The sequence below is a fragment of the Oncorhynchus keta genome, chromosome 4, assembly GCF_023373465.1.
Source record: "Oncorhynchus keta strain PuntledgeMale-10-30-2019 chromosome 4, Oket_V2, whole genome shotgun sequence".
Taxonomy (NCBI): Eukaryota; Metazoa; Chordata; class Actinopteri; order Salmoniformes; family Salmonidae; genus Oncorhynchus; species Oncorhynchus keta.
In genome coordinates this window covers 52406235-52434092 of record NC_068424.1, presented here as the reverse complement: position 1 = coordinate 52434092, position 27858 = coordinate 52406235, and the positions used below count along the sequence as shown (strand labels likewise).

Genomic DNA, 27858 nt, shown 5'->3' with positions numbered 1-27858 from the left:
CTATGGTGTGGAACGCATAGCTGTAGTCGATGAACAGCATTCTCACATAAGTGTTCCTCTTGTCCAAGTGGGAGAGGGCAGGGTGGCGAGCAATAGAGATTGTGTCAGCTGTGGATCTGTTGGGGTGTTATGCAAATTGGAGTGGGTGCAGAGTGTCTGGGATGATGGTGTTGATGTGAGCCGTGACCAGCCTTTCAAAGCATTTTATGGCTACAGATGTGAGTGCTATGGAGCGATAGTCATTTAGACAGGTTATCTTGGGCACAGGGACTTTGTTGGTCTGCTTGAATCATGTAGGTATTACAGACTGGGTCAGGGAGAGGTTAAAAATGTCAGTGAAGACACTTTCCAGCTGGTCAGCGCATGCTCCAAATATGCATCCTCTGAAACAATGGTTCTGTGTTGCTTGCCTTGAAGCGAGCATACAAGGCATTTTGCTTGCGCACATTCAACAAGTGTCAGAGCCGATGTAGTAGGAATCCACCTTTGTCCTGTATTGCTGCTTTGCCTGTTTCATGGCTTATCGGAGGTCGTAGAGGGATTTCTTATAAGCTTCCGCATAAGTGTCCACTCCTTGAAAGCGGCAGTTTTAGCCAATAGCTCAGTGTGGATGTTGCCTGTAATCCATGGCTTCTTGTTGGGATATAAACGTAAGGTCACTGTGGGGAAGAAGACGTCAAAGCACTTACGAAAGAAGCCGGTGAATGATGTGGTAAACGTCTCAATGTTATCGGATGAATCCCGGAACATATTCCAGTCTGTGCTAGCAAAACTGTCCTGTAGCTTAGCATCATCGGACCACTTCCATATTGAGCGCGTCACTGGTACTTTGTTTTTGAGTTTTTGCTTGTAAACTGGAACCAGGAGGATAAAGTTATGGTCAGATTTGCGAAAGGGAGAGCCTTGTGTGCATTTCTGTGTGTGGAGTAAAGGTGATCTATAATTTTGTCGCCTCCAGTTGCACAGGGGACATACTGGTCACGGATTTCAGTTTCCCTGCATTAAAATCACCGGCCAAGAGACGTCCCGCCTCTGGGTGTCCAAAATAAGAATTTGTTGTTCAATATTTAGTTTGTCAATAGATTATTTGGTTTATATGTGTTGCATCCCCGGTTAAAGGAAGCAGGTTCTTTTTAGTTATTGTAAAGAGAAACTTTACATTAACATCACAAAGAGGTTTATTTCCAACATGACAGGGTATACAACATTGCCGGTTCCAAGCTGAGTCCATCTCCACCCGCTCAAAGGAAGCACACTTGAATACCTTGGCCAACAACCAATGAGGGTCTGCCAATAAAACTATGCGTATCCAATCAGATACATATTTCCAATATCACGCACTGAATAAGTGCATACCATTTTAACCAGGTGTGCATAATAACATGCTGCTTATCTCTCAAACACTACAATATGCCCTGCCTTGGCATAGGCTCTGAGATTAAATAGGCAATGATGTCGCGCTCCTATCACATAGCAATAGGCCTACTGTAGCCTACCCATACTGTCAAATATTTGACATAAACTATCGGTCTATTTAATGTGTTGGCAGAATGTTTTCATCTTTAGCAGTAATTTATTCTGTATCTGGATAATGACGGTCAGTTTCTGAATGAGAAAACAGTTGCAAATTGTCGTAGACCTGTCAGCAGAACGTTTTAATTTCAACAATGTTTTATATTGACTTTTGCCTCAACCTAAATATGATGGACTGTCCATAATTCTGAAACATTGTAGGGCAGGCTAGTCAAAGAATGCAATTACAGTATTTACACTATACAGTTCTATTTACAAGCCAGATTCCTAATTATGTTTTTTGTGCTACTTGACAATTTTTTTTTATAGTACTACTGATATTAATTACTACATTGTTGGGAAAGAGCAAGCAAGAAATACATGTCACTGTACTTGTGCACATGACAAACTTGAAACGTGATACGTAGGCATACTTCAATATAAAATATCAGCTCTTAAATTAGACTGTATAACGGTATTATAAACCATGATGCCTATGATATTGCAAAACTTGAAATACATATATCTATTTACCAGGCTACTAGGTGCAATTAAATTAGAGATACACATGGTTATTTGTTGTATGGGTCCTTGGGGAATATCATGGCCAGAAAAGGTGAGAATATATTCTGCATTGGTTATGAAAATAAAATATAAAAAAGATTCCGGTGTCTAATTATTTTAGATTCTAAAAAAAAAAAAAATAGATTGTCACTTTTCTCACTAATGGTGCATTGTTAATAATGTTTTACAGTTTTCCTTTTTTTGATTGATTTACTTGCCAGTTTTCAATACAATAATGATTTCAATCACTAACAGATGTGCTTACACATGGTCTAAGGTTTGCATGGAGGTGAGCACATTCTCACATGAAGATATATTTTTGAATAAATGCCAACTTTTGCATTAAAACTGGCGCATGCACATTTTAGGGTATATTTTGTACTTATGCAATGTTTATAAACGAGGCCCCTGGTGTTGCAAAATCATGGCAATACATCTAGATGAGAACCATTCAAATTCTAGGTAGACCTATATGATTCAATATATTTAAGCAATAAGGCCCGAGGAGGTGTGGTATATGGCTAATATACCACGGCTAAGGGCTGTTCTTATGCACGACGCAATAAGGAGTGCCGGGACACAGCCCTTAACCGTGGTATATTGGCCATATACCACAAAGCCCGAGGTGCCTTATTGCTATTATAAACTGGTTACCAACGTAATTAGACCAGCAAAAATACATTTTTGTCATACCCGTGGTATACATTCTGATATACCAGGGCTGTCAGCCAATCAGCATTCAGGACTTGTACCACCCAATTTACAATTAAGTGATAATGCCCGAGAAGCCGGTGTTGGGCGGATATAATGGCACGGATGTTATTGGCACCGGGCCAATATATCCTCCAAACAACGGCATCGAGGACATTATCACTTTCATACAATGGCTTACCAACATATTCAAATAATGATTTACATATTTTCATAAAAAATGTTATTTATTCATACTATTTCATCCTTCCACAAGATATAGTCCCGACAAAAATCTAGGGTTGCTACCCAAGCCGGCTGGTCGTTCGTTCTATCGGTTCGATTGCCAGAGACGTAACCCAGTCGTTTGTTCTAAATGTTCCATTGCCATACTGGCTGGCAACGTTCTTATCCCTTGCTTGCAAGAAAGCCAACTACGGCTAACTTACAGTCACATCAAAAAGTCCAGCAAGAATAACAGCAAAGTAGCTGATTTTGCATTAGTTTAAGCTGTTTTCTAGTGACATTTATTTGGATACATCCATAACAATGAGCTCGGGCTCTGAGAGTGTGATGTCAGGAAAATAACCTCTCACTCAATGTCAACAAAACAAAGGAGATGATCATGGACTTCAGGAAACAGAGGGAGCACCCCCCCCCATCCACATCGACGGGACAGCAGTGGAGAAGGTGGAACGTTTTAAGTTCATTGGCGTACACATCACTGACAAACAAATGGTCCACCCACACAGACGGTGTGGTGAAGAAGGCACAACAGAGCCTCTTCAACCTCAGGAGTCTGAAGAAATTTGGCTTGTCGCCTAAAACCCTCACACGCTTTTATAGATGCACAATTGTGAGCATCCTGTCGGGCTGTATAACCGCCTGGTATGGCAACTGCACTGCCCACAACCGCAGGGCTCTCCAGAGGGTGGTGTGGTCTGCACAACACATCACCGGGGGCAAACTACCTGCCCTCCAGGACACCTACACCACCCGATGTCACCGGAAGGCCAAAAAGATCATCAAGGACAACAATCACCCGAGCCACTGCCTGTTCACCCCGCTATCATCCAGAAGATGAGGTCAGTACAGGTGCATAAAAGCTGGGACCGAGAGACTGAAAAACAGCTTCTATCTCAAGGCCATCAGACTGTTAAATAGCCATCACTATCAGAGAGGCTGCAGCCTACATTACACATACTTGAAATCACTGGCCACTTTAATAATTGAACACTCTTCACTTTAATAATGTTTACATATCTTGCATTACTCTTCTTATATGTATATACTGTATTCTATACTATCTACTGTATCTTAGTCTATGCCGCTCTGAAATTGCTCATCCATGTATTTATATATTCTTAATTCCATTCCTTTACTTAGATTTGTGTGTATTAGATATTTGTTGTGAAATTGTTAGATATTACTTGTTAGAAATTGCTGCACTGTTGAACTAGAAGCATAAGCATTTAGCTACACCCGCAATAACATCTGCTAAACACGTGTATGGGATCAATAAAATTAGATTTGAATTGATGAGGCGCAATTTTTCCTGGCATAGAAAATGTGCTCACATGTCAAGACACTGTTGTACAGAGGAGCGAGCCGACAACACAGCTAACACAATGACTTAAAACTGAAGCTGCAGAGAGTGCAAACTAGCTGCACTTCATTTCATTTGACCTTTTTTCAATTGACAAGTCGTTGTATATATCCATAAAAATAATGCCGGACAATTTATGATTTTGATTGGCTAAGAAATACTGCCTGCCTGTCTGTCTCATCCTGGAGATCGAATTTGAATATTAAAAACAATGTTGCAAATGTCGGAGAGACTGACAGAAAGGTTTCTACAAATCTCTGCTGTTGAACACTAAATTTTAGTCTAAAAGAAATGTGAGATAATGTCTAGATGCTCTTTATAGCGGAGATAAAGTTTATAAAATGCCTGGCTGGGCTGATGAGACAGCAAATTGCGCAGTCAGATGGAGTAAATAGGCATTTTCATTTTCATGGATTTAGCCTGTGGTAATTTGTGGAATAGACACCGGCTGGAATGCAGTTTTAACCAATCAGCATTCAGGATTAGACCCACTCATTGTATAATTAAGCAATAAGACATGAGGGGGTGTGGTATATGGCCAATATAGGACTGTTCTTAGGCACAATGCATCGCGGAGTGCCTGGACACAGCCCTTAGCCGTGGTATATTGGCCATATACCACAAACCCCGGGGTGCTTTATTGCTATTATAAACTGTTTACCAACGTAATTGAAGCAGTAAAAATAAATGTTTTGCTATACCATGGCTGTCAGCCAATCAGCATTCAGGGCTCGAACCACCCAGTTTATAATGTTCAATTTATCACGTATTTAGCTTCCAGTATTACCATTTGAAAACAATAGAAAACTGAATTCAGTTATGTACAAGGTTTAACCTTTTGAAAAAAGTTTGTAGCCTAATACATCATAATGTAAAAAGAATAGTGTGACAAGTGCGACACCTTACCATTTCCATTATGAGCGGTAAACCAGGTTAGAGAGAGAAAAGCACAAGCCAGAATACATCCAAGTTTTATATTAGTGAGCCTCATCTCATCTCTCAAACTGTCAATAGAAAACTTCCGTCTGACTTCGGTTTATGCTGAAAACAGTGCTGCCGTTCAAATGAATCCACAGGTGATAGTCCACTCAGGTTCTTCTCACGTTTACTCCATGACTGCGCCAAGGACATTCTTGGAAAGTCACTTCCTTATCTCTTCATAAAATAGATTGACATACATGACAACCCCTGGTTAGCCTACAACATTTCCTTGAAAAGGTGATGCGACAGTTGAGGTGCGCCTGTCTCAGCGCGGTCTCATCCCCACCTACTTGCCAATTATGGAACTGCGTGATTTCAAAATCACATTTTATTGGTCACATACACATGGTTAGCAGTTGTTATTGCGAGTGGAGCGAAATGCTTGGGCATCTAGTTACGACAGTGCAGCAATATCTAACAAGTAATCTAACAATTCCACAACAACTACCTAATACAAACAAATCTAAGTTAAAGATGGAATAAGAATATATACATATAAATATATGGACGAGCAAGCATAGGTAAGATGCAATAGATGGTATGAAATAGAGTATATACATATGGGATGAGTAATGCAAGATATGTAAACATGCATTATTAAAGTGACTAGTGATCAATTTATTAAAGTGGTCAATGATTTCAAGTATGTTTGTAGGCAGCAGCCTCTCTGTGTTAGTGATGGCTGTTTTACAGTCTGATGGCCTTGAGATAGAAGCTATTTTTCAGTCTCTTGATTTGAATTTGAGTTCAACTTAGTGTCACACACTGATCGGTTTCATCTTTCTTTATGCTTGTCTCCCCCTCTAGGTGTCGCCCATCTTACCCATTATCCCCTGTGTGCATTTCTACCTGCGTTCCCTGTTTGTCTCTTGCCAGTTCTTCTTGTCTTACCATTGTGCTTTCCAGTCTTCCTTCCTAAATTACCAACCCTGGCATTCATTGGGCATTGGGGGACGTCTGTATAACTGGATCACAGACTTCCTGTTCGATCGAGTCATATGGGAGAGTATGGGGTCAGAATTGTCAACGTGGTTTGAAGTTGACAAGTGTGATGAGTCCGGTGTTGTTCACCCTGGTCCCTGATGATATATTACATATTTAAAGAGGTAGAACAGGGAGTGTGTGTCTGCCTGTTTGCGTGCATGCTTTACTGTGTTTGTGGATGAGGATGCATTTCAAAACAAGCAGTCAGTATAAGAGTACACCATTTTATTAATGCAACCATTCCATCCTCGGTAGCCATATCACTGTGAACCATCCTTCACATCTTGTGACTCAACAGTGTGTGAGCTCTCCTTTTTCTCAGCGCAAAACTCTGCAGAGAGAAGAGAGGAGACGTTAATGAGAACTTGGACAAGGTTTAAATGAACACAGGACTCATGCAACAGGGATCTATTCTAAACTGATGATTGACAACGTAAATTAATAATAACCTTTTTCTAAGCTTTAAAATTGCAGGCAAAATGTGTCTTCTATCAATGTAATTGTCTGCATAATTCCCAATCTCCTATATATATTCTTTGGTAAATATATATATTATTTCAAATATACAGTATATATTTTTAATATATTTTTCTTCAATTCTACCACCATAATGTTGCCTGGTGTTCTTTTGATGAATAGGTTAGAGTTAATAATGACCTGTAACTCCATCATAGGAATACTGTGCAGGCTGAGGATACTGGAGGCATTCTGCCTGCTTCTGGAACTGTTTCAACTCGGCCTCCGGCAGTGTCCTGCTCTTCCCTGGAAATAGAAGAAGAAAGAAACTGGATGATTCTATGACTTGATTGACCAAGGTTTCCACATTTCTGTTGGGTAAATGTTGGTTCTGGCCATTGGAGGGATCTCAAAAGAACACACACACACACACACACACACACACACACACACACACACACACACACACACACACACACACACACACACACACACACACACACACACACACACACACACACACACACACACACACACACACACACACACACACACACACACACACACACACACACACACCTACCAAAGATATAGAGAGATCGGATATGCACTTCGTCCATGGTGCTATTGAAGTTCATGACGAGACAGTCAGGGCAGGATAGTAGGAAGTGTCCAGTGGCAGTCATATTATTCTCTATGTAAGAAAATAAAACACAGTAACTCACAGTACTTTAACAGCCTATTTTCTATCAGATCATGGATGGCCTGCCAGTCAATAATGTTTGACTTACGTGAGATTTGCAAAATGTTTTTGGAAAAGGTCATGTTGGCAGAGGAGTCAAGACATTTTCCATCACTGTCAGAGGAAATGAGATAATCACTAGATAATTCTTAGAGCTGTAGAATGTCTATTCACATAGCATAGCTACTATGTCAACTGACATATGACGAGTGGTTAGAGATAAGGCTGTAGAGAGTTACTATCACTTACATCAAGTTTCCCTGGTTCAAAAGGACTGTCTCGGTGTGTGAAGTGGGAAGGATTTCAATCCATGAGCTGTTGGTCTTTCTCAGTAATGCGTTGAACATCTCATGGTTCGAGAAACCCTCGATGAAGATCCACTTCCCAAAGATCTGTGGGACATGTATTGGTCTGTCATTTAATTTCACACATTTCCGTTTTATAGCACTATTTGTCTGAAGCATAGTGCCTGAGGGCAGAGGCTGTTTACTGCCTATAAGTTGGAGTCAAATGCCTTTTAAACTCCATTAGATTCAATACAACACAGTTCACAAATTGGAAATCATCACTATTTCTAACACACCCCAACACCTCTATTGAGGTCCACTCTATAGATAGGCGATGTACTCACAGTATGTTTGTCTTCCGGTGCGAGCAGTTTCACCAGATGTCCACAATCCTCTGGCGCCGGTGCTGCTGTTCCCACTGACAACAGAGCAAGGAGAGGGGCCAAGTAGAGGACACACATTGTGTAGATCAAGGTAAACTGAACCTTCAGAGAAGTAAGTCTTAGCAAGAGTAAAGTCTCGGTTGTCAATGAGCTGAAACACCTTCAATATATACAGAGGTAAGATGTGGAGTGTTTTAAGATAATGTTTCTCCCCAAGTTACGTAATACTGAAGTTACCCAAATTGGCATGTGGTTGAAGGCTAGGGTGCAGGGAAATTCCAAAACTACTCCAGTGACAGCAAGATTAAACAATTGGACCTCTACAACTATTAATTATTTATAGTTTGTTTGGTTTGGTCAAGGACCTATAGGGCAGCACCCCAAGAGGCACATTTTGACGGTGACTATGAACCTAATGGCGACATTTATTGCTGTTAGTATCAAAATATAATTTAGTCATCTGCGGTTATGGTTTAACAATGAAAACTGAAGGCAATAGAGTTGTTTTTATTTTATTTGGTCAGATAAAATGTTCTGAAATCATCAAGTGTAGACTGTACAACAAGGTGCTATGGGATACATTTCACAGACAGACAAAGAGGTACACCAGCAGCAGATAACTGTTCATAATTCATCTGAAATGTCCAGGACAAACATTCCTCCTTTGAGGTGTAGGGACTTCTTGGTTGTGTCCCAAATTCCTAGCTTCTCCTAGCCCAACCACTATACCACAGCCCTAAGGGTAGGCATGTGGAATGGATTGTAAGGGTGCATGGCAAACTTTGTCATAGTGGAAGGTGAGAAAGGACCTAGCACCATTGACAACAGCAGCCACAACCTGGAGGGAATGGGGGCATTGTTGAGTATTGGGACGTAGCCATGGGATAGAAGGGGGTGAGAGGAGGACGCCTTCGAGAGTATTGGGACGTAGCCTAACATCACACAGTTATCAGGGAGAGGAGAGTCAACAGCAGGGCACATATGAACAAAGTCATGCTCACACTGCTAACTTTTGCTCCATTCAGGCAAGTGCAGGGCCAGTGCTGTAGTCCCTCTCTGTCTGTGTCTCTGTCCAGGCCATGGCCACTCTGGCCTCCGCTCTCTTCTCTCCCCCTCTCCTCCTTCCCCCTCTCACGGAGCTCCTGTCGTCCAGTAGGAGGAGACAGAGAGCGAGAGAAGTCGTCTAGGACAGGTGCGGAAGGGTGAGGGCAGTCCAACCAATCGGTGGCCAGGGATCGAGGGTATCCTACCTCTGGGACAGAAGCTGGGTAGGGGAACTTCCAATATGAATCTCCTTTGAAGAGGTAGATGGAGCCTGAGGAAGGGATCAGACTTGGTATTTCAATTACTTTCGATACATTTCGAAACAAGTATTCTGATAACCTTTATTATTAAAAAAATGAAAATACTCAAATACACTGACTCAAATACATTTAAACCAGGTATTTCAAGATAGTATTTGAAAAAAGTATTTTGAAATACTTTGAAATACATTTTGGTATACTATTTTTATTTTTATTTTTTACAAATAACCATTCAAATATTAAAATAAAAGTACTTGTTTGAGCTGTGTATTTGAAGATATTAAAATAAAATAAAATTTAAAAAATACTAAAATACACATGTATTTGAACCCATGTCTGGAAGTGATATATAGCATGGGGCTTAATGTTTGTTGACAAACATTCACACATGTACAAGTATTGTACATTGTGAGGTGTCTCACATATAATCTTTCACAGTCAGTCTCATAGAATCTCACAAACTCTCGTTCATCTCTCTCTCTCTCACACTCACTCTCGCTCTCACCGTCTCTCTCTGTCGTAATCCCGTTCACTCCTCCTCTGATGAGCTCGGTCCAGGTCTCACTCTCTTCTTCCTCTCCTCCTGCTTCTCCTTTTCCAATGTCCCCCCACATTGGTCCTTCCTCTGGGTCCCACATCAGGCCCTGCTCCTCCTCTCCTTCCTCTCCTTCCTCTCCTCTCTTTCCTTCTGTCTCTCTCCCTTTCCTCAGTTCTGAGAGAGGGCGGGGGTAGCCCTCCTGGAGAGAGAGGTCATTGAACAGCCAAAACTGGGATTCTAAAACACAAAACAGAAAGAGGCAATAAAGAGTCTTCTCAAGGTTCAGGTTTGGTTTACAATTCATAAGGATATATGAATATGGGTGGAGAGAGAAACTAGAATCATGTTCATTTTTCTAAATTGATTGCGAAGACACTTTTAATGACAACACATCCGCCACGCTGATCCTCAACACAGGGGCCCCTCAGGGGTGTCGTGCTTAGTCCCCTCCTGTACTCCCTGTTCACTCATGACTGCACAGCCAGGCATGACTCCAACACAATCATTAAGTTTGCCGATGACACAACAGTGGTAGGCCTGATCACCGGCAACAACAAGACAGCCTATAGAGAGGAGGTCAGAGACCTGACCATCCAGGACCTCTATACAAGGCTGTGTCAGAAGAAGGCCCTAAAAAATGTCAAAGACTCCAGCCACCCTAGTCATAGACTGTTCTCTCTGCTACCGCACGGCAAGCGGTGTCAGAGTGCCAAGTCTAAACAGCTTCTACCCCCAAGTTATTAGACTCCTGAACATCTAATCAAATGGCTACCCAGAACATTTGCATTGACCCCCCCCACCTTATTTTACACTACTGCTACTCTCTGTTGTTATCATCTATGCATAGTCACTTTAATAACTCTACCTACATGTACATATTACCTCAACTAACCAGTGCCCCCACACATTGACCCTGTACCGGTACCCCCCTGTGTCTGGTCTCGCTATAATTATTTTACTGCTGCTCTCTTTTGTTACTTTTATTTCATATTCTTACTCATATTTTGAGAACTTGTGTTGGAGGGCCAGTAGGAGGCACCGTTTCCTCTGGACTAAAAAAATATCTCAATCCCCCAGGGCATTGATTGGGGACATTGCCCTGTGTAGGGTGCTATCTTTCGGATGGGACGTTAAACGGGTGTCCTGACTCTCTGTGGTCACTAAAGATCCCATGGCACTTATCATAAGAGTATGGGTGTTAACCCTGGTGTCCAAGCTAAATTCCCAAACTGGCCCTCATAAAATCATGGTCACTGAATCATCCCCAGTTTACAATTGGCTCATTCATCAACCCCTCCTCTCCCATGTAACTATTCCCCAAGTCATTGCTGTAAATGAGAATGTGTTCTCAGTCACTTTCCATGTAAAGTAAGGGTAACAAAAAACATGTTAGGATGTGTTGTAGTCAGTATTTATTGGGCCATTGTGTAACGATTGATTGAAATAATCAATCAAATGTGTTTATAAAGCCCTTCTTACATCAGCTGATGTCACAAAGTGCTGTACAGAAACCCAGCCTAAAACCCCGAACAGCAAGCAATGCAGGTGTAGACTTTTCAATTAATAACTTTTCATGACATAACAGGCTGTATGTTTTGATGGAGATAGTTGATCTTGTGTAAAGTATTTACTGATTTGAGTGTCATTTTGACAAATGTGCTCAAGCAATCGAGAAACTTTAATAGTTTAGTCAGTTGAGTAGCACTAATTCTCCTCTGTTGATAATGCGTCACTGATGCATTGAGATGCTATGTGAAGTAGAATAATCAGACTAATCTAAGGTCAGTTTATAATTTCCCTTCTAAATGGTTAGGTTAGGAGTCAGGAATGGAATACTGATCCTAGATCTGTGGCTTAGGGCAAATTCTACCCAGAGCTATCTGTGTGGAGGTCTAGTGTGTGGGGTGGCTGGGGTCAGAGGTTACCTACCAGTGATGAAGATGATGGCGTGGTCCAAGTGTCTCTCCAACACAGCCTGCAGAGGGGGCAGGTTAGGGGGCAGACCCCCCCACAGCCTCCTCACCGAGGCCCCCCGGCCGGACACCAGCCCCCCAGTACTGACCCGCCACATACTCAGCCCTGCCAGAGAGGGAGGTTGGTAAGGAGGTGACAGATGAGAAAGGGGAAAAAAATAATGTAGAAGGTGAAGGAGGGCGGGAGCGAGGTGAGGAACAGAGAGGAGGAAGGCATGGTAGGAAAGGTAGAACGAGAGAAATTAGGATGAAGAAAGGGGTGAAGAAAGGATGAAAAGAGGTGAGACAGAGAGGAGTTCAGTACACAGCCCTGTAATCGTGGATATATCCACCAGGGGGCGATGATGCCAGTAGAATAATGAGGGAATCTGGGGACAATAGTCACAGCAGAACCCAACCAATAGGGAGCCTACCTACACCACACTCACCTTTAAAGAAGAACATCTCTCCCCTAATGTTAGCCACTGCATCAAAGCTAGTGTTACAGCGGTCTACAGAATGTCTGAAAGAGAAGGAGAGAGCATCAGAGAGGGCAGGAGTGAAATGGAGGGAGGGAAGGCCAAGAGAGTATTATTTGATGAGATGCTAACCCTTATCCTCTTTTGTTTCCCTGTCTGTGTCCTTATGTCTAAAGTTTGTCAGTACCTGTGTCTGTGTCGGTGTCCGTGCCTGTCGCGATGCCGCAGCTGAGGTTCAGGCGCCAACCGGGGAACGTCAGTGACCATGAGACGATTTCTATTACCTGCAAACACAACGCCGTCATTTCAGAACCAATCACACACACACATACACACACACAGACAGATAAACACACACAGAGACTGACCGTAGAGCCTGGTGATGTGCTCCAGGTCGTGGGGGCCCAGGCGGTAGTGTAGAGGATCTCCTACGGGGCTCTGGTAGTAGGGTCTCATCACAGAGCGCCTGGCAGACGAGTGGGACAAACCCAGGGCATGGCCAAACTCATGCACCAGGACCGTGAACAGGTCAGTACCCTCAGAAGCTGGGGTGAGGCGGGAGAGGGGGGTTGGTTCAGGTTAGGGTGATTGTTAGTAGTGTGTTGACTGCGTCCATAACATTCTCCAAATTGAAAACTTACATCCAAACCCATTTCTATTGTGAACCTCAGGGGAGACTCAAACTTAAATTCCACCTACCTTACCAGAGGGCTATCAGTGAAATACGAATACCTACCCTTAACTTTCAGATCTACTGTTGATTTGGAATCGGGCCCTTGAATCCCCCAGTACCTCTCTCTGCTGTCTCTGGGTCTTTTTGTTGTCACTCACCTGGCTGGCGGAATGCCCACTCCTCCTCAGCATCCAGGTGTACTCCGCCCGCTCTAGCAGGGTCAGAGGGGAAAAAGGCGTGGCCAACAGCTCCCCCTGCCCCATCGAAGGGGTATCTGTCACCATGGAAACCGTGGAGAAAGTCCACCTGCATGTCTGCCCCTTCTGAGCCTCCCACCTGGTAACAGGATAAACAGGAAGTGAGGTCAGAGAGAGAGAGAGAGAGAGAGAGAGAGAGAGAGAGAGAGAGAGAGAGAGAGAGAGAGAGAGAGAGAGAGAGAGAGAGAGAGAGAGAGAGAGAGGGAGAGAGAGAGAGAGAGAGAGAGAGAGAGAGAGAGAGAGAGAGAGAGAGAGAGAGAGAGAGAGAGGGGGGTAATCTTTGTATTCAACTAACACATCCAGGGAAAGAGACTGACCTCGTGGAACTCCAATGGGGTTGGGTCCGCCCACACCCTCAGGGCGTAAAACACCAGGGAGCGAATCGTCTCACGGGAGAGAGAGGAGGAGGTGGGGTATGAACGCAACCTAGGAAGAATTAGAATGTATTGAGAGTGAAAGTGACAATGGGTTGATTAGTGAGATACAGAGACGAATGAGGAATAGTGAGCAGTCTAATGAACCTCCAGTTGATGTTTCTTCGTGTCCATGTGGTCACAGCCCTCTTTCTCCTCAGGCTCTGCCCCTCCTGGAGCTGATTGGCCAGTGGTTTTGGCTCCTCCCCTTCATCTGGCAGTGAACATCGTGGGGCTCGCATCAGAGCCAGTGTCTCCTCATCTGAGAGAGGACAGAGAGAGAGGAGGTCAACAATAGGTCAGCAACACAGGAGTGAAGGAGAGAGAGAGCGAGAGAGAGAGAGAGAGAGAGATCGGGAGAGAAAAAGAGACAGAGACGGAGGAGTGAGAGAGACAGCAACACAGAGAGGATGGATATAATCAACCTAATTTTCCCAACCCTATTTCTATTTTCTCACCTGCAACTCCTGTATCCTTGAGGCCTGCAAACCTCTGCATGGCTCTAACAGCATGAGTGACAGCTGTCCAGGCCTGTAGCTGTCCAGTAGAGGGGTCTGAGGGCGGGAGGTAGCCATACCTGGTCAGCCAATCCTGGGACAGGAAACAGAGGCATTGCATTGAGAGGCATTATCGTAGGTCAGTCCTAAAACGTCACGTGTGCTGCTTAGAGACATATGTTGAGAAGCAGAAGTCGACGTTTTGAGAGGGAAAGAGATCACTAAGCTAAGTGAAGATTAGATAAGTGAAAATCAGAGTTTGACTGCTCTTCAAAGTGTGTCTATGTACAGTATCTAGCCTAATCCTGTGAAGGTACAGCTCCATGTCCATGTGAGCCTAGTTTCACAATGAAACATGTACGCTCAACACTCTGGCCTTGCAGGCAAAGTGAACAAAAATGTATGATACAAAATCCGATAAGGGCAAATGATTTATCACTTTGGTAGTGAATTTGTATTCACATTTTTTTCTATTCACTATTTCACTCTTTTTTTAAACTATTTTCATTTCAAAGGCCATCATAAATGATAGCAACTTGCTGAAATAAATAATCCATGCTGGATGAATAATAAAATAGCCCTAGGGTATTGTACGCCTCCGCATTTTTCCTCACCACCAGTCCAGTGCTTTGGTCGTCAGTGGGGGTAACAGGAGCAGAGGAGGTGGATGCTGTTGTGTCCGTTGGGGCAACTGTCGAGCCCTGGATCCCGGCGACGGACACGGTTTGCGTGCACGCGCACAGCAGGAGAAAACTCCACGCTGCTGCCTTCATCCCGCTGGCGCTCGCATATTCCAATGAAACTCGCAAAACAAAATTGGAGGGAACATTTATCGCTTTAGGTCAGTTCATCCAGGCGAGGGGTCCGGGTCTCCGAAGTATCATCCGTCCTTCATGGTCGGGTTGACGTGAGGAGTGTAGATAAGCTGTGACAGGACCAGTGCTTCTCGAGACGTTTTGGCACTACTGGTAAAACGCTCTGGAGATGGGAGAGCACCGATTTACATGTTAGTTTTCTGCTGTTGTTGCCAAAGAAAACGTTCATGCTATCTCTGATCATGCTGTCATTACGTTACACACTTTATGTTAAAGGCTTTCAATGGCCTTAAAACGCTTGGCCTTTGCACTATATGTCGCAAATTCTTTAAACATGCAGAGGTATATACATTATCATAATAGCCCAGCACTGTATCGCAACGAAGCTGTATGGCCTAGTTTTTTACTCAGCATAAAAGTGAGTAAATCTCCGTTATCATTGAGAAAATTGAAATATGTAGCCTAAATAATGCAAAGATACAATATTATTCTGAAAATAATGGTGAATGAAAACGTCAATGAAGATAGTCAGTAGATGTAGGCTATATACAGTTGAAGTCTGAAGTTTACATACACCTTAGCCAAATACATTTAAACTCAGTTTTCACAATTCCTGACATTTCATCCTAGAAAAGAATTCCCTGTTTTAGGTCAGTTAGGATCACCACTTTACTTTAAGAATGTGAAATGTCAGAATAATAGAAGAGAGAATGATTTATTTAAGCTTTTATTTATTTCATCACATTCCCAGTGGGTCAGAAGTTTACATACACTCAATTAGTATTTGGTAGCATTTGCTTTAAATTGTTTAACTTGGGTCAAACGTTTCAGGTAGCCTTCCACAAGCTTCCCACAATAATTTGGGTGAATTTTGGCCCATTCTTCCTGACAGAGCTGGTGTAACTGAGTCAGGTTTGTAGGCCTCCTTGCTCGCACATGCTTTTTCAGTTCTGCCCACAAATTTTCGATAGGATTGAGGTCAGGGCTTTGTGATGGTCACTCCAATACCTTGACTTTGTTGTCCTTAAGCCATTTTGCCACAACTTTCGAAGTATGCTTGGAGTCATTGTCCATTTTGCGACCAAGCTTTAACTTCCTGACTGATGTCTTGAGATGTTGCTTCAATATATCCACATCATTTTCATTTTTTTTCCATTTTTCATGATGCCATCTATTTTGTGAAGTGCACCAGTCCCTCCTGCAGCAAAGCACCCCCACAACATGATGCTGCCACCCCCGTGCTTCACTGTTGGGATGGTGTTCTTCGGCTTGCAAGCCTCCCCCTTTTTCCTCAAAACATAACGATGGTCATTATGGCCGAACAGGTCTATTGCTGTTTCATCAGACCAGAGGACATTTCTCCAAAAAGTATGATCTTTGTCCCCATGTGCAGTTGCAAACTGTAGTCTGGCTTTTTTTAATGGTTTTGGAGCAGCGGCTTCTTCCCTGCTGAGGTTATGTCGATATAGGACTTGTTTTACTGTGGATATAGATACTTTGTACCTGTTTCCTCCAGCATCTTCACAAGGTCCTTTGCAAATCTGGGATTGATTTGCACTTTTCGCACCAAAGTACGTTTATCTCTAGGAGACAGAACGCGTCCCCATCCTGAGCAGTATGACGGCTGTGTGGTCCCATGGTGTTTACGCTTGCGTACTATTGTTTGTACAGAGGAACATGGTACCTTCAGGAGTTTGGGAATTGCTCCCAAGGATGAACCAGACTAGTGGAGGACTACAATTTTTTTTCTGAGGTCTTGGCTGAATTCTTTTGATTTTCCCATGATGTCAAGTAAAGAGGCACTGAGATTGAAGGTAGGCCTTGAAGGTATCCCATAGGTACACCTCCAATTGACTCAAATTATATCAATTTGCCTATCAGAAGCTTCTAAAGCCATGACATCATTTTCTGAAATTGTCCAAGCTGTTTAAAAGGCACAGTCAACTTAGAGTATGTAAACTTCTGACCCACTGGAATTGTGATACAGTGAATTATAAGTGAAATAATCTGTCTGTAAACAATTGTTGGAAAAATTACTTGTGCCATGCACAAAGTACATGTCCTAACCGACTTGCCAAAACTATAGTTTGTTAACAAGACATTTGTGGAGTGGTTGAAAAACGAGTTTGAATGACTCCAACCTAAGTGTATGTAAACTTCCCACTTCAACTGTGCATGTTCAATAGGCAGATGAATCAATAAATATCTAATCAGGAGATGGAAGATCATTTCACATAAAATAAGTAGGGGAGGGTTGTGTTAGTGTGCACAAGAAGACACTCGACTTAAATGCAGAGGGAAAGTGGATGGGATGGGTGTAAGGGGGCTGAGAAGAATGTGGTGCTTTAATTCAATTAGCTGGTGTCATTTAGTTAAAGGATGGGGGCAAAGAGGGCGGGATGGATGGAGGGATATAGCGATGGTGGAGGACAGTTGTAAAAGTAATGAGATAAAGTGGAATGGGGGTTCAGTCCTTTTCTCAAGGGACAGAGAGAAGGAGAAAGGGAGGAAATAAAAGCTGTGGTGTCTCGGCCTTTGTTTCAAGGTTGAAGGGAGATAATAAAGGGATGAGAGAGAGAGAGAGACAGAGGGAAGGTAGGATATACAGAAATAAAGAAAGAGAATAAGGGAGGGAGGGGTACAGTAAGGAGGGTGGCATGTGATGGTTGAGTCATGAAAGTGCAGTGAGGGTCAATGGGTGTTAATGAATGGATTCTTTAATTATGTTGGGTTCTAAACACGCACTCTGGACTTGGACCCAAGCATCTGGTTCAGTGCATGTGCATCACGCACAATTGGTTCTAACACCCTCTGTCAGACAATATGGCAAAGAAACACATGAGCTAAAAAGAATATTCTGTACATGCTAATATACATACTGCTAGTCTACTAATGAAGAGAGGGTGAGAAACATATAATACCAGTTAATGCTAAATACACCGATACTGGAAACATAACAAACTAGTGCATACACAGAAACACAGTGTGTACACACATACGATATTTAATGATTGACAGAGCAGCATTAGGCAAAACAAGATAAAATGCAGTTTATCCTATATGCTTACCAGCTCTTCTTCCCGGACTTTTATGTCCTTCTTTTGCTGATCTCTTGCACTCTCTCTTCTCTGACTCGCACTCAATCTGAACAGATGTGTTCCTCTCTCCCTCTCTCATCCCTCATGCTAACCCAACCCCCCTCAATTTTCTGAGCTCTCACAATAGTTTCCTCCATACAGCCCCCACCACCCCTACATCAAAATCTGTGTGCGTGTGTTTGTACGTGTGGTGTGTATCAATGGAGATAAAGCCTCTTTCCATGCCGTAAGAAGATTGACAGTTTCCCTTGCTCTCTCTATCACTCACTCACACCATATGGCTGCCAGTGCTTTCCAACTGTACAGCTCCTAATCAATGGTGAGAAGTTCCTATGTAGCCTAGAGCAAATTCAATATGAAAACCACATTCTGAATGAATCCATGTTTTAAAAGTAAAACAATTAGGCTCAGAAACATGTTTGGCACCGCGTATACAAATGTATTGTATGTGTAACTAAAGCCTCTCCCTGTTGGATTAGTGAGAACGAGACAGCGTAGATTGTGTGTGAGTGTGTGTGTGTCTGTGTGTATGTCCACATGTTTGACTGTGTGTAGTGAGGGGGGTAGTAACATTTTGATGAAATCCTCTTAACGACAGGATTAAAAAAATTAAAGACAAAAATTTGAACAGATCTCGCTCTCTATTTCACTCGTTGGCTCTCTGTCTCTCTGTCTCTCTATTTCTCTCTCACTCACTCCCTCTCTCTCTTGTCCTCTACAGGGGTATTATTGAAGCCAACTGACCTCCTTCTGGAAATAATACTGATTAAGATAGACAATTCCAAAGACAATCACCAAACAGTAAGAGAGAAATAATATATACCAGACGCTTTTATCCAAAGCGATTTACAGTCATGCATGTGTAGCAGTGTGATGTTGTTCCCCTAGATTATGCACCAAGTTGCACACATGGACCAATTCAAATAGGCCAGGTCAAGAGGCGATGCTAATAGTTTGATAATAAAAATAATAATTTAGTGTATTTTTGAAATTTAATTACAGCTGCATAGCTAATGTTTTATTTGGTGTGCAAACACATTTTTATATCAATATTGTACAGACATGTGATTGTAAAAGTTTTGTATATTTTGGTTTGGCCCATCGCGGGTTATCTGTATTTCCGTACCCCCTTATTGTTCTCTTTTGCCTGACCTTCGGCTAGCAAGGTGCCTGAGAGCTAAGACTGCGCCAAGGCTTAACATAATGTGTGTTGTCTCTTCGTGTGCAGGGCAAATAAAAATAATTCCACTAGCAGACCTTCCGTTGTGGTAGCGTCCTAATTAAAAGTACACAACGCAGAACGAACCACGCTACACAAACTGGTGCCGCGACCTGCTGACTGATCAGCTCAAGCCGACCACTGGCGCTGTGCATTGCTATAAGTGAATTTATACTGTAAATAGTGAAGGTGAATGTAGCATATTCACTAGTTAAGGGAATTTGTGTTTATTTGCTTGTTTTGAAGGAATTTGTTTATTGCATTTTATTTGTTGGTATTTGTCTGCAGTAAATTACATTGTATTTTAGTGCTCTATTGAGCCATGGAAGACTCTCAAGTCCATAAAATGAGTTATGCTGGGGATTTTAGTGTGGGTAGAGGGAGGGGTGTCCTTGCATTTACACCTTTTGTACAGTCAGCTCCTGGGAATAGAGTTGCTAGTCCTGAGTATACAAGCACTGGGAGGGGTAGGCTTTTTACTCCACCTGACCAGGGTATCCCACCTAATAATAATAATAACTTTTGATCTACCATCATCCCCAGTCCTCAGTAAAAATGTGACACCTCCGAGTCAGTTTAGTGACCTTATTAAGCAGATTGGGTCAGAGATAGGAGAATCTATCAGAGCGAGTTTACTGCAGCCTGGTACTTCGAGTCTTTCCCCTGCCCATTCCCCTCAACAACCCAAGCAGTTTCCCCTGTCTGAGCAATGTGGGTCAACTTTTATTGATGCATCCAAGCTGAATCTGGTTGTGAAGACAGATGTTAGTGCTCCACCTTTCTTTAGGGGTGATGGCTCAGGTAAGTACTCTGTCCTGGAGTGGGAGGAGCTGATGGGAGTCTACCTAGAGAAGAGGGGTTGCACTGGGTCTGAGAATGTTGGGGAGGTGATGTCTAGGCTCATGGGGAGGGCACGGAATGTGACCAAAGTCTGGATGCGTAACAACCCTGTTGTCACAGATGTTAAGGCAGTGTTCAGTGTTCTCAAGCAACACTTTGGGGATACTGACTGTTCAGGTATGCCATTAGCTGATTTCTACTAAATCAAACAATATGCTAATGAGGGCCCACTAGATTTCTGGATTAGGTTTAACAAAGCTGCAGAGGCAGCTGAACAGTACCTTGTAAGTGAGGGTAGGACCTTGCCCAATCAGTGCTCAGAGTTGGCAGCCATGTTTGTACGCAACTGTCCTGATAAAGAGTTGGCCCAAGTGTTCAAATGCAAACCCCTTCGTGACTGGACAGCCAGTGAGGTACAGGATCGTTTGGATGAAATGTTAAAGGAGCGTAAAGTATGTAGAACACAACTTTCACAGCAGGTGGCTGCTGACTTTGACTCCCCCCAGGAGGATGTGGATCCTGTGAGCAGACCTAATGTGTCATCTTTTTCTCGATGTGGCCGTGAACCAGAACAGGCCCCATCTGTATCTGAGGGTGGGACATTCGAGAAAGTTTTGTGTATCGTAAATAGTTCCCCAAACGTCAGCGTCTGTCTGTGGAAGCACTAATCACTGGACCAAAGCTCACTGTCAGATGCACCAGCTGTGTTTCAAGTGCTTCTCTCCTGGCCACATGAGCTTTGACTGTAGTGAGACTGGGAAGCGAAAGAGCCCTGGATGTGGACAGACGGGCAGGTCTCAGGAAAACTAGAACGCCTCCATTCTGAGGAGGGCAATGTGAGGCAGTCTAATTTTTCCTCCACTGATGATGATATCAATGAGAATTACTCAGAATGACAGTTTGTTTTACACCACCGTGCTGGTATAGGATAAAGTTGAGCTGAAGGGGATGTTAGATAGTGAGTCCATGGCTACTACTCTGCGCGCAGATATTGTACCTCGGTTGAGGGAGTGGTAGAGGGGAACTTTCTAGCTGCTTCAGACATCATCCTGGTGAGTTGTGGTGGGACACAAACTAGCCCAGTGGGCATGTGTGACTTAAAAATACAGCTTTATGGCTTCAGTTATGTCGTCCCAGTGCTTATTGTAGATGGGCAGGTTGATGAACTCATTGTGGGCACTAATGTGTTGAAGTCTGATTAGACAGTTCAAATCAAATGACAGCTACTGGCGGGTGGTGGATACGCCAGGTCCTTCTGGCCAGTGTGATGACAGCTACTGGCGGGTGGTGGATACGCCAGGTCCTTCTGGCCAGTGTGATGACAGCTACTGGCGGGTGGTGGATACGCCAGGTCCTTCTGGCCAGTGTGATGACAGCTACTGGCGGGTGGTGGATACGCCAGGTCCCTCTGGCCAATGTGATGACAGCTAATGGCGGGTGGTGGATACCCCAGGTCCTTCTGGCCAGTGTGATGACAGCTACTGGCGGGTGGTGGGTACCCCAGGTCCTTCTGGCCAGTGTGATGACAGCTACTGGCGGGTGGTGGATACCCCAGGTCCTTCTGTCCAGTGTGATGACAGCTACTGGCGGGTGGTGGATACCCCAGGTCCTTCTGGCCAGTGTGATGATAGCTACTGGCGGGTGGTGGATACCCCAGGTCCTTCTTGCCAGTGTGATGACAGCTACTGGCGGGTGGTGGATACCCCAGGTCCTTCTTGCCAGTGTGATGACAGCTACTGGCGGGTGGTGGATACCCCAGGTCCTTCTGGCCAGTGTGATGACAGCTACTGGCGGGTGGTGGATACCCCAGGTCCTTCTTGCCAGTGTGATGACAGCTACTGGCGGGTGGTGGATACCCCAGGTCCTTCTTGCCAGTGTGATGACAGCTACTGGCGGGTGGTGGATACCCCAGGTCCTTCTGGCCAGTGTGATGACAGCTACTGGCGGGTGGTGGATACCCCAGGTCCTTCTTGCCAGTGTGATGACAGCTACTGGCGGGTGGTGGATACCCCAGGTCCTTCTGGCCAATGTGATGACAGCCACTTCCTGCGTCTCTTATCAAATCTGGAGAGATGGAGAGGAGACTCCATCCCAGATAAAGTGGGCACCATTAAGTTGAAGAGAGCAGTAACGCTCCAACCCTTGAGTGAGCATCTGGTGTGGGGCCGCCTACCCCCGAAGACAAAACTCTGTGGGCAATACTGTTGTTGTCGAGCCCAGAACGTCTCGTTGTGTGAATCGACACATATTAGTAGGGAGAGTAGTTACACCTCTGTGGGGGGTGGATGGCTCCCTGTGAACTTTGCCAGTTACCCTGAGACGAAATGCTAAAGTGGCAGATGTGTATCATTGCATTGGAGGATTTTGATGATGTCAAACAGCAAGCAGCTTACCATAACGTGGCAAAAGTCCAAAGTGACAGCTCACATGGCAGTCTTACAGCTAAGAGTTCAGTTGGTGGCAGTGTAGTTAATGGCAACAGTACACTGAGCAATCTTGGACTTCAAGGCCTGTCTGTTGAGGAGTGTCCAGTTTCACAGTTCTGGAAAGACAAACTTGTCGGTTTAATTGAGAAGTATGACACAGTGTTCTCTAGACATAGCCTGGATTGTGGAGAGGCAAAAGAGTTCTGCCATCGCATACGGCTGCCTGATGACCGCCCATTTCGATTACCTTATCGTAGGCTTTCTCCAGCTCATTACCAAAAACCGACCGACAAGAATTCCATATGATGTCCTGCTGGAGGAAGCCAGAGGTCTTCGAGTGGATGATGTCCAAGACATGTTCCGTCTCTCCTGTGAGCAGCCAGAGGCTGGCTGTAGAACGTCTATGGCTCCTGGGAGTGAGTTGAGTAGAGCTGCTGATGATGTCAGTGGGTTGGTTTCCTGTGAAGAGGTGTCTGCTGTCCTCCATGCCCATCGCCGATGGGATGATGGTGTCACAGTGAGGACCGTTTCACATGTGCAGCACCTTGAGAAGTTGATGTCCATGGGTCAGAGCCCTTTACCCGTCCTTACACACAAGGGGTTGTATGATAACCAGTCACTGGATCCTATCATCAGCAGAGTTATGCTCTTTGTAGAGCGAATCTTTGAAGCTAAAGAAACAGTTTATGCTCTAAGACAGTGGAGAAAACTCACCACGCGGTTAGGGATTCTGTATCGCGCATTTACGGGTTCGCTGATTGTATCCATTCTGACAGGGGTGCTAACTTTGAGAGTTCACTTATTGCAGAATTGCTTCAGTTATCTGATGTTGAAAAGTCCCACATCACACCTTATCATCCCATGGGTAACGGTCAAGCAGAACGTCTGAATCACACACTGGGTGGGATGATTAGAGCTCTGCCAGCTAGGTCCAAGGCTAAATGGCCTCAGATGTTGAACACATTGACATTCTCCTATAACTGCACTGTTCACGAGACTACTGGGTTTCCACCCTTCTTCTTGATGCTCGGACGCACCCATAGGTTGCCGGTAGATGTTATGTTTGAAAGTGTGCTGTTGGATGGGGACACAGTAGATGTGGATAAGTATGTCCAGTCTCTGGGTGAGGATCTGAGAGAGGCCATGACATTGGCCCAGCAGCATGCCAGTAAGCAACAAAAGAGACAAGCCGAGGTCTACAACAGACGGTCTAAGGGTCACTCGGTGCAGAAGGGAGACAGAGTTCTACTTGCTAACAAGGGGGAGAGGGGCAAGAAGAAACTGGCTGATCGCTGGGAGAGTGTGGTGTACACAGTGGTTGCGAAGAACAGCTCACTGAACACATATCGTATCCAACACCCTACCACTGGACAAAGCTGTGCATAGGAACCTGATTATGCCAGTCAACTTTCTGCCTTTGCCTTCGTGGGAGGAACCTGAGGGTTACGGATCTCTATCGGATCTCTATCGAGTGGTGACGTGATCTCTGAGATGTCTGCAGAGTCCAGCCAAATGGATGGGAGTGACGCCAGGACTGTCCACTGGGTAGCAGGCCTTCCTGAGTCTTCTGGGAGGATACTCCAAGAGGATGGTGAAGTCCCAGCTGATGGAAGTGAGGTGGAACAACCGTATGAAGTCCCCTTAAGTGAGGTGTGCTCAGCAGAAGTGGACCAGAGAGATATCCACGAAGCTTGCAAGAGTTCTGATTGCGAAACTCCATTCAGTGTGGATGATGCTGTGACAGATGATGTTACCTTGGTTGAAGATGCTTCGTCAGTGTGGTCTGTGACAATCTACCAGGATTCTGATCAGTCGTCTGACACTACTAGTGTTGAGTCGGTAACTGAAAGTGTGTTGACTCCAGATATGCGGATCTGTAGTACTCCCCATCCTGAGGTCAGACCTCTGAGTAGGGTTAGTGCTGTCTGTGACATTCCTGCTAGATTTTCGGGTGAGGGTGTTCTGACTAGACTAGGTAGATTTATTAAGCCAGTGGATAGGCTAATCCAAACTATGTCTACACAGGAAATGAAACAGTTCCTGGTTTCTCGGTGACGGTCGGATATTGCCTACCTTTTCTTTTTTATATATATATGTAGTAATCTAAGTGTGTCTTAGAATGATTTGTGGATTTGTCTAATATATTTGACAATTCGTGTAACTTTGTGTGTAGTCCATCGGCATTAAAATGTATATGGCATTTTTCGTATACGGTTGAATAAGGGGATTAGCTACCCCTTATTTTTCCTAATCCTTTGCGGGATAGTTTTCCACCATTTGTGCGTCTAGAATTAAGGGACTACACTGGGTTACTCTGTGAAATGTCTTTTTTCTTTCTTTGCTTTGTTACCTTCGAGGTAATGTGTTTTGTGCCTATAATCTAGTGTAAAACAGTGGGGGTGAATGTAGCAGTGTGATGTTGTTCCCCTAGATTATGCACCAAGTTGCACACATGGACCAATTCAAATAGGCCAGGTCAAGAGGCGATGCTAATAGTTTGATAATAAAAATAATAATTCAGTGTATTTTTTAAATGTAATTACAGCTGCATAGCTAATGTTTTCTTTGGTGTACAAACACATTGTTATATCAATATTGTACAGACATGTGATTGTAAAAGTTTTGTATATTTTGGTTTGGCCCATCGCGGTTTATCTGTATTTCCGTACCCTCTTATTGTTCTCTTTTGCCTGACCTTCGGCTAGCAAGGTGCCTGAGAGCTAAGACTGCGCCAAGGCTTAACATAATGTGTGTCGTCTCTTCGTGTGCACGGCAAATAAAAATAATTCCACTAGCAGACCTTCAGTTGTGGCAGCGTCCTAATTAAAAGTACACAACGCAGAACGAACCACGCTACACATGCATACATATGGGTGTCCAAGGAATCAAACCAACTACCATGGCATTACAAGCACCATGCTCTACCAACTGAGCTACAAAGTGATACAGAGACCAAAGTAAGCAGATCTGAGTGACAATGCAGGAGAGGAGGGCTCGAGAACAGAGTCTCTCTTTCTCCTTCATTCTCTCTGTCTCAGGGAAAATGTATGATTGAAAAAACATGCATAGATAGGACTCCCTTTTTTATCTACAAGGAAACTTGATCCCACTGATCTTTCACCATAACCTGTCAAAGCAGAGACAAAAATGGATAAAACACAGCAAAATTATCACCACCACTCTTTGTTTAAATCCCTCATTCTGAACCTCAGCCACTCAACACAACAACACCAACGTCATCCCATTAGTCTGTGGTTTAACTCCACAGACAATATTCAAATTCCTTTCATCTATAGAGTTGGCTGTCAAACTAAAAAAATATAGTAAAATAGTTAACCCTGCTGTCTTGACAACGGGGCCGACCATAAGTGTATGTGGTGGTTGGGCGGGGTCAAAGGTGATGTGTGGAGGGGGAGATGGTTAATTCATGGAGGCTGTATTTTTGGACCCCTGAAACAGGCAAGGGGGTATAAGGTTGAATGTGTGAATGGGGTAGTGTGTCTGGGAATCTGGGAATGCCCAAATTGTGGGGCTGAACTTATGGTTCCTCAGGCAACTGAGATAATTTTTGGGCACTCAGTATTGCATGTAGTCTTTGTTTTTCACTCAACATGTAGCATACCTCACAACTGACATCTTTCAGATGTGCCGTTTACACTATTGAACATGGAGGATATCAAATCAAATTGTATTTGTCACATACACATGGTTAGAAGATGTTAATGCGAGTGTAGCGAAATGCTTGTGGTTCTAGTTCCGACCATGCAGTAATATCTAACAGTAATCTAACCTAACAATTTCACAACAACTACCTTATAAGTACAAGTGTAAAGGAATGAATAAGAATATGCACATAAAAATATATGAATGAGCAATGGCCGAACGGCAAGATGGAGTAGATGGTATAGAGGACAGTATGTACGTATGAGATGAGTAATGTAGGGTATGTAAACATTATATAACGTGGCATTGTTTAAAGTGGCTAGTGATACATTTATTACATCATTAGGGATGAGTCAGTATGTTGGCAGCAGCCACTCAATGTTAGTGATGGCTGTTTAACAGTCTGATGGCCTTGAGATAGAAGCTGTTTTTCAGTCTCTCGGCCCCTGCTTTGATGCACCTGAACTGACCTCGCCCTCTGGATGATAGCAGGGTGAACAGGCAGTGGCTCGGGTGGTTGTTGTCCTTGATGATCTTTTTGGCCTTCCTGTGTGTACCATTTCAGTTTGTCAGTGAAGTGTACGCCGAGGAACTAAAAACTTTCCACCTTCTCCACTACTGTCCCATCAATGTGGATAGGGTGCTGCTCCCTCTGCTGTTTCCTGAAGTCCACGATCATCTCCTTTATTTTGTTGACATTGAGTGTGAGGTTATTTTCCTGACACCACACTCCGAGGGCCCTCACCTCCTCCCTGTAGGCCGTCTTGTCGTTGTTGGTAATCATGCTTACCACTGTAGTGTCGTCTGTAAACTTTATGATTGAGTTGGAGGCGTGCGTGGCAACGCAGTCATCGGTGAACAGTGAGTACAGGAGAGGGCTGAGAACGCAACATGTGGGGCACCAGTGTTGAGGATCAGTGGGGTGGAGATGTTGTTACCTACCCTCACCACCTGGGGGAGGCCTGTCAGGAAGTCCAGGACCCAGTTGCACAGGGCGGGGTCGAGACCCAGGGTCTCGAGCTTAATGACGAGTTTGGAGAGTACTATTGTGTTAAATTCTGAGCTGTAGTCAATGAACAGCATTCTTACATAGGTATTCCTCTTGTCCAGATGGGTTAGGGCAGTGTGATTGCGATTGCGTCGTCTGTGGACCTATTGGGGCGGTAAGCAAATTGGACTGGTTCTAGGGTGTCAGGTAAGGTGAAAGTGATATGGTCCTTGACTAGTCTCTCAAAGCACTTCATGATGACGGAAGTGAGTGCTACGGGGCGATAGTCATTTAGCGCAGTTACCTTAGCTTTCTTGGGAACAGGAACAATGGTGGCCCTCTTGAAGCATGTGGAAACAGCAGACTGGGATAGGGATTGATTGAGTACGTCCGTAAACATACCAGCCAGCTGGTCTGCGCATGTTCAGAGGACACGGCTGCGGATGCCGTCTGGGCCAGCAGCCTTGTGAGGGTTAACACGTTTAAATGTT

General features: G+C 44.0%; 3 protein-coding genes across 5 annotated transcripts in view; all 3 read right to left on the bottom strand.

Annotated features, from left to right (window-relative positions):
• Positions 1 to 5558, bottom strand: part of LOC118377806 (alpha-1,3-mannosyl-glycoprotein 4-beta-N-acetylglucosaminyltransferase B-like) — a 29446-nt gene extending 23888 nt beyond the window's left edge. The window contains exon 1 of one of the 3 annotated variants that reach the window (XR_008119619.1): positions 5279 to 5558. Coding sequence is in view for 2 of the 3 variants with exons in the window: in XM_052509842.1 (XP_052365802.1) it covers positions 5279 to 5363 (85 nt within the window). In the remaining variant the exon portion in view is untranslated. The remainder of the gene's footprint in view (positions 1 to 5278) is intronic. The other 2 variants (XM_052509842.1, XM_035764753.2) reach the window with 2 other exon arrangements.
• A 989-nt stretch (positions 5559 to 6547) lies between these two features.
• Positions 6548 to 8368, bottom strand: LOC118383861 (saxitoxin and tetrodotoxin-binding protein 2). Its single transcript, XM_035770258.2, has 6 exons — positions 8167 to 8368; positions 7785 to 7927; positions 7585 to 7649; positions 7377 to 7487; positions 6995 to 7099; positions 6548 to 6668 (listed from the first exon to the last, which is right to left on the bottom strand). The coding sequence occupies exons 1-6, from the start codon at positions 8281 to 8283 to the stop codon at positions 6598 to 6600; spliced, it is 612 nt and encodes a 203-aa protein (XP_035626151.1). The 5' UTR covers positions 8284 to 8368; the 3' UTR covers positions 6548 to 6597.
• Positions 8369 to 8721: 353 nt separating this feature from the next.
• On the bottom strand, positions 8722 to 18315 carry LOC118377793 (matrix metalloproteinase-17-like). Its single transcript, XM_035764749.2, has 12 exons — positions 18202 to 18315; positions 14933 to 15296; positions 14280 to 14412; positions 13930 to 14083; positions 13726 to 13834; positions 13310 to 13487; positions 12847 to 13023; positions 12666 to 12762; positions 12449 to 12522; positions 11977 to 12126; positions 10015 to 10284; positions 8722 to 9520 (listed from the first exon to the last, which is right to left on the bottom strand). The coding sequence occupies exons 2-12, from the start codon at positions 15089 to 15091 to the stop codon at positions 9144 to 9146; spliced, it is 1878 nt and encodes a 625-aa protein (XP_035620642.1). The 5' UTR covers positions 15092 to 15296; positions 18202 to 18315; the 3' UTR covers positions 8722 to 9143.
• Positions 18316 to 27858: the final 9543 nt, after the last annotated feature.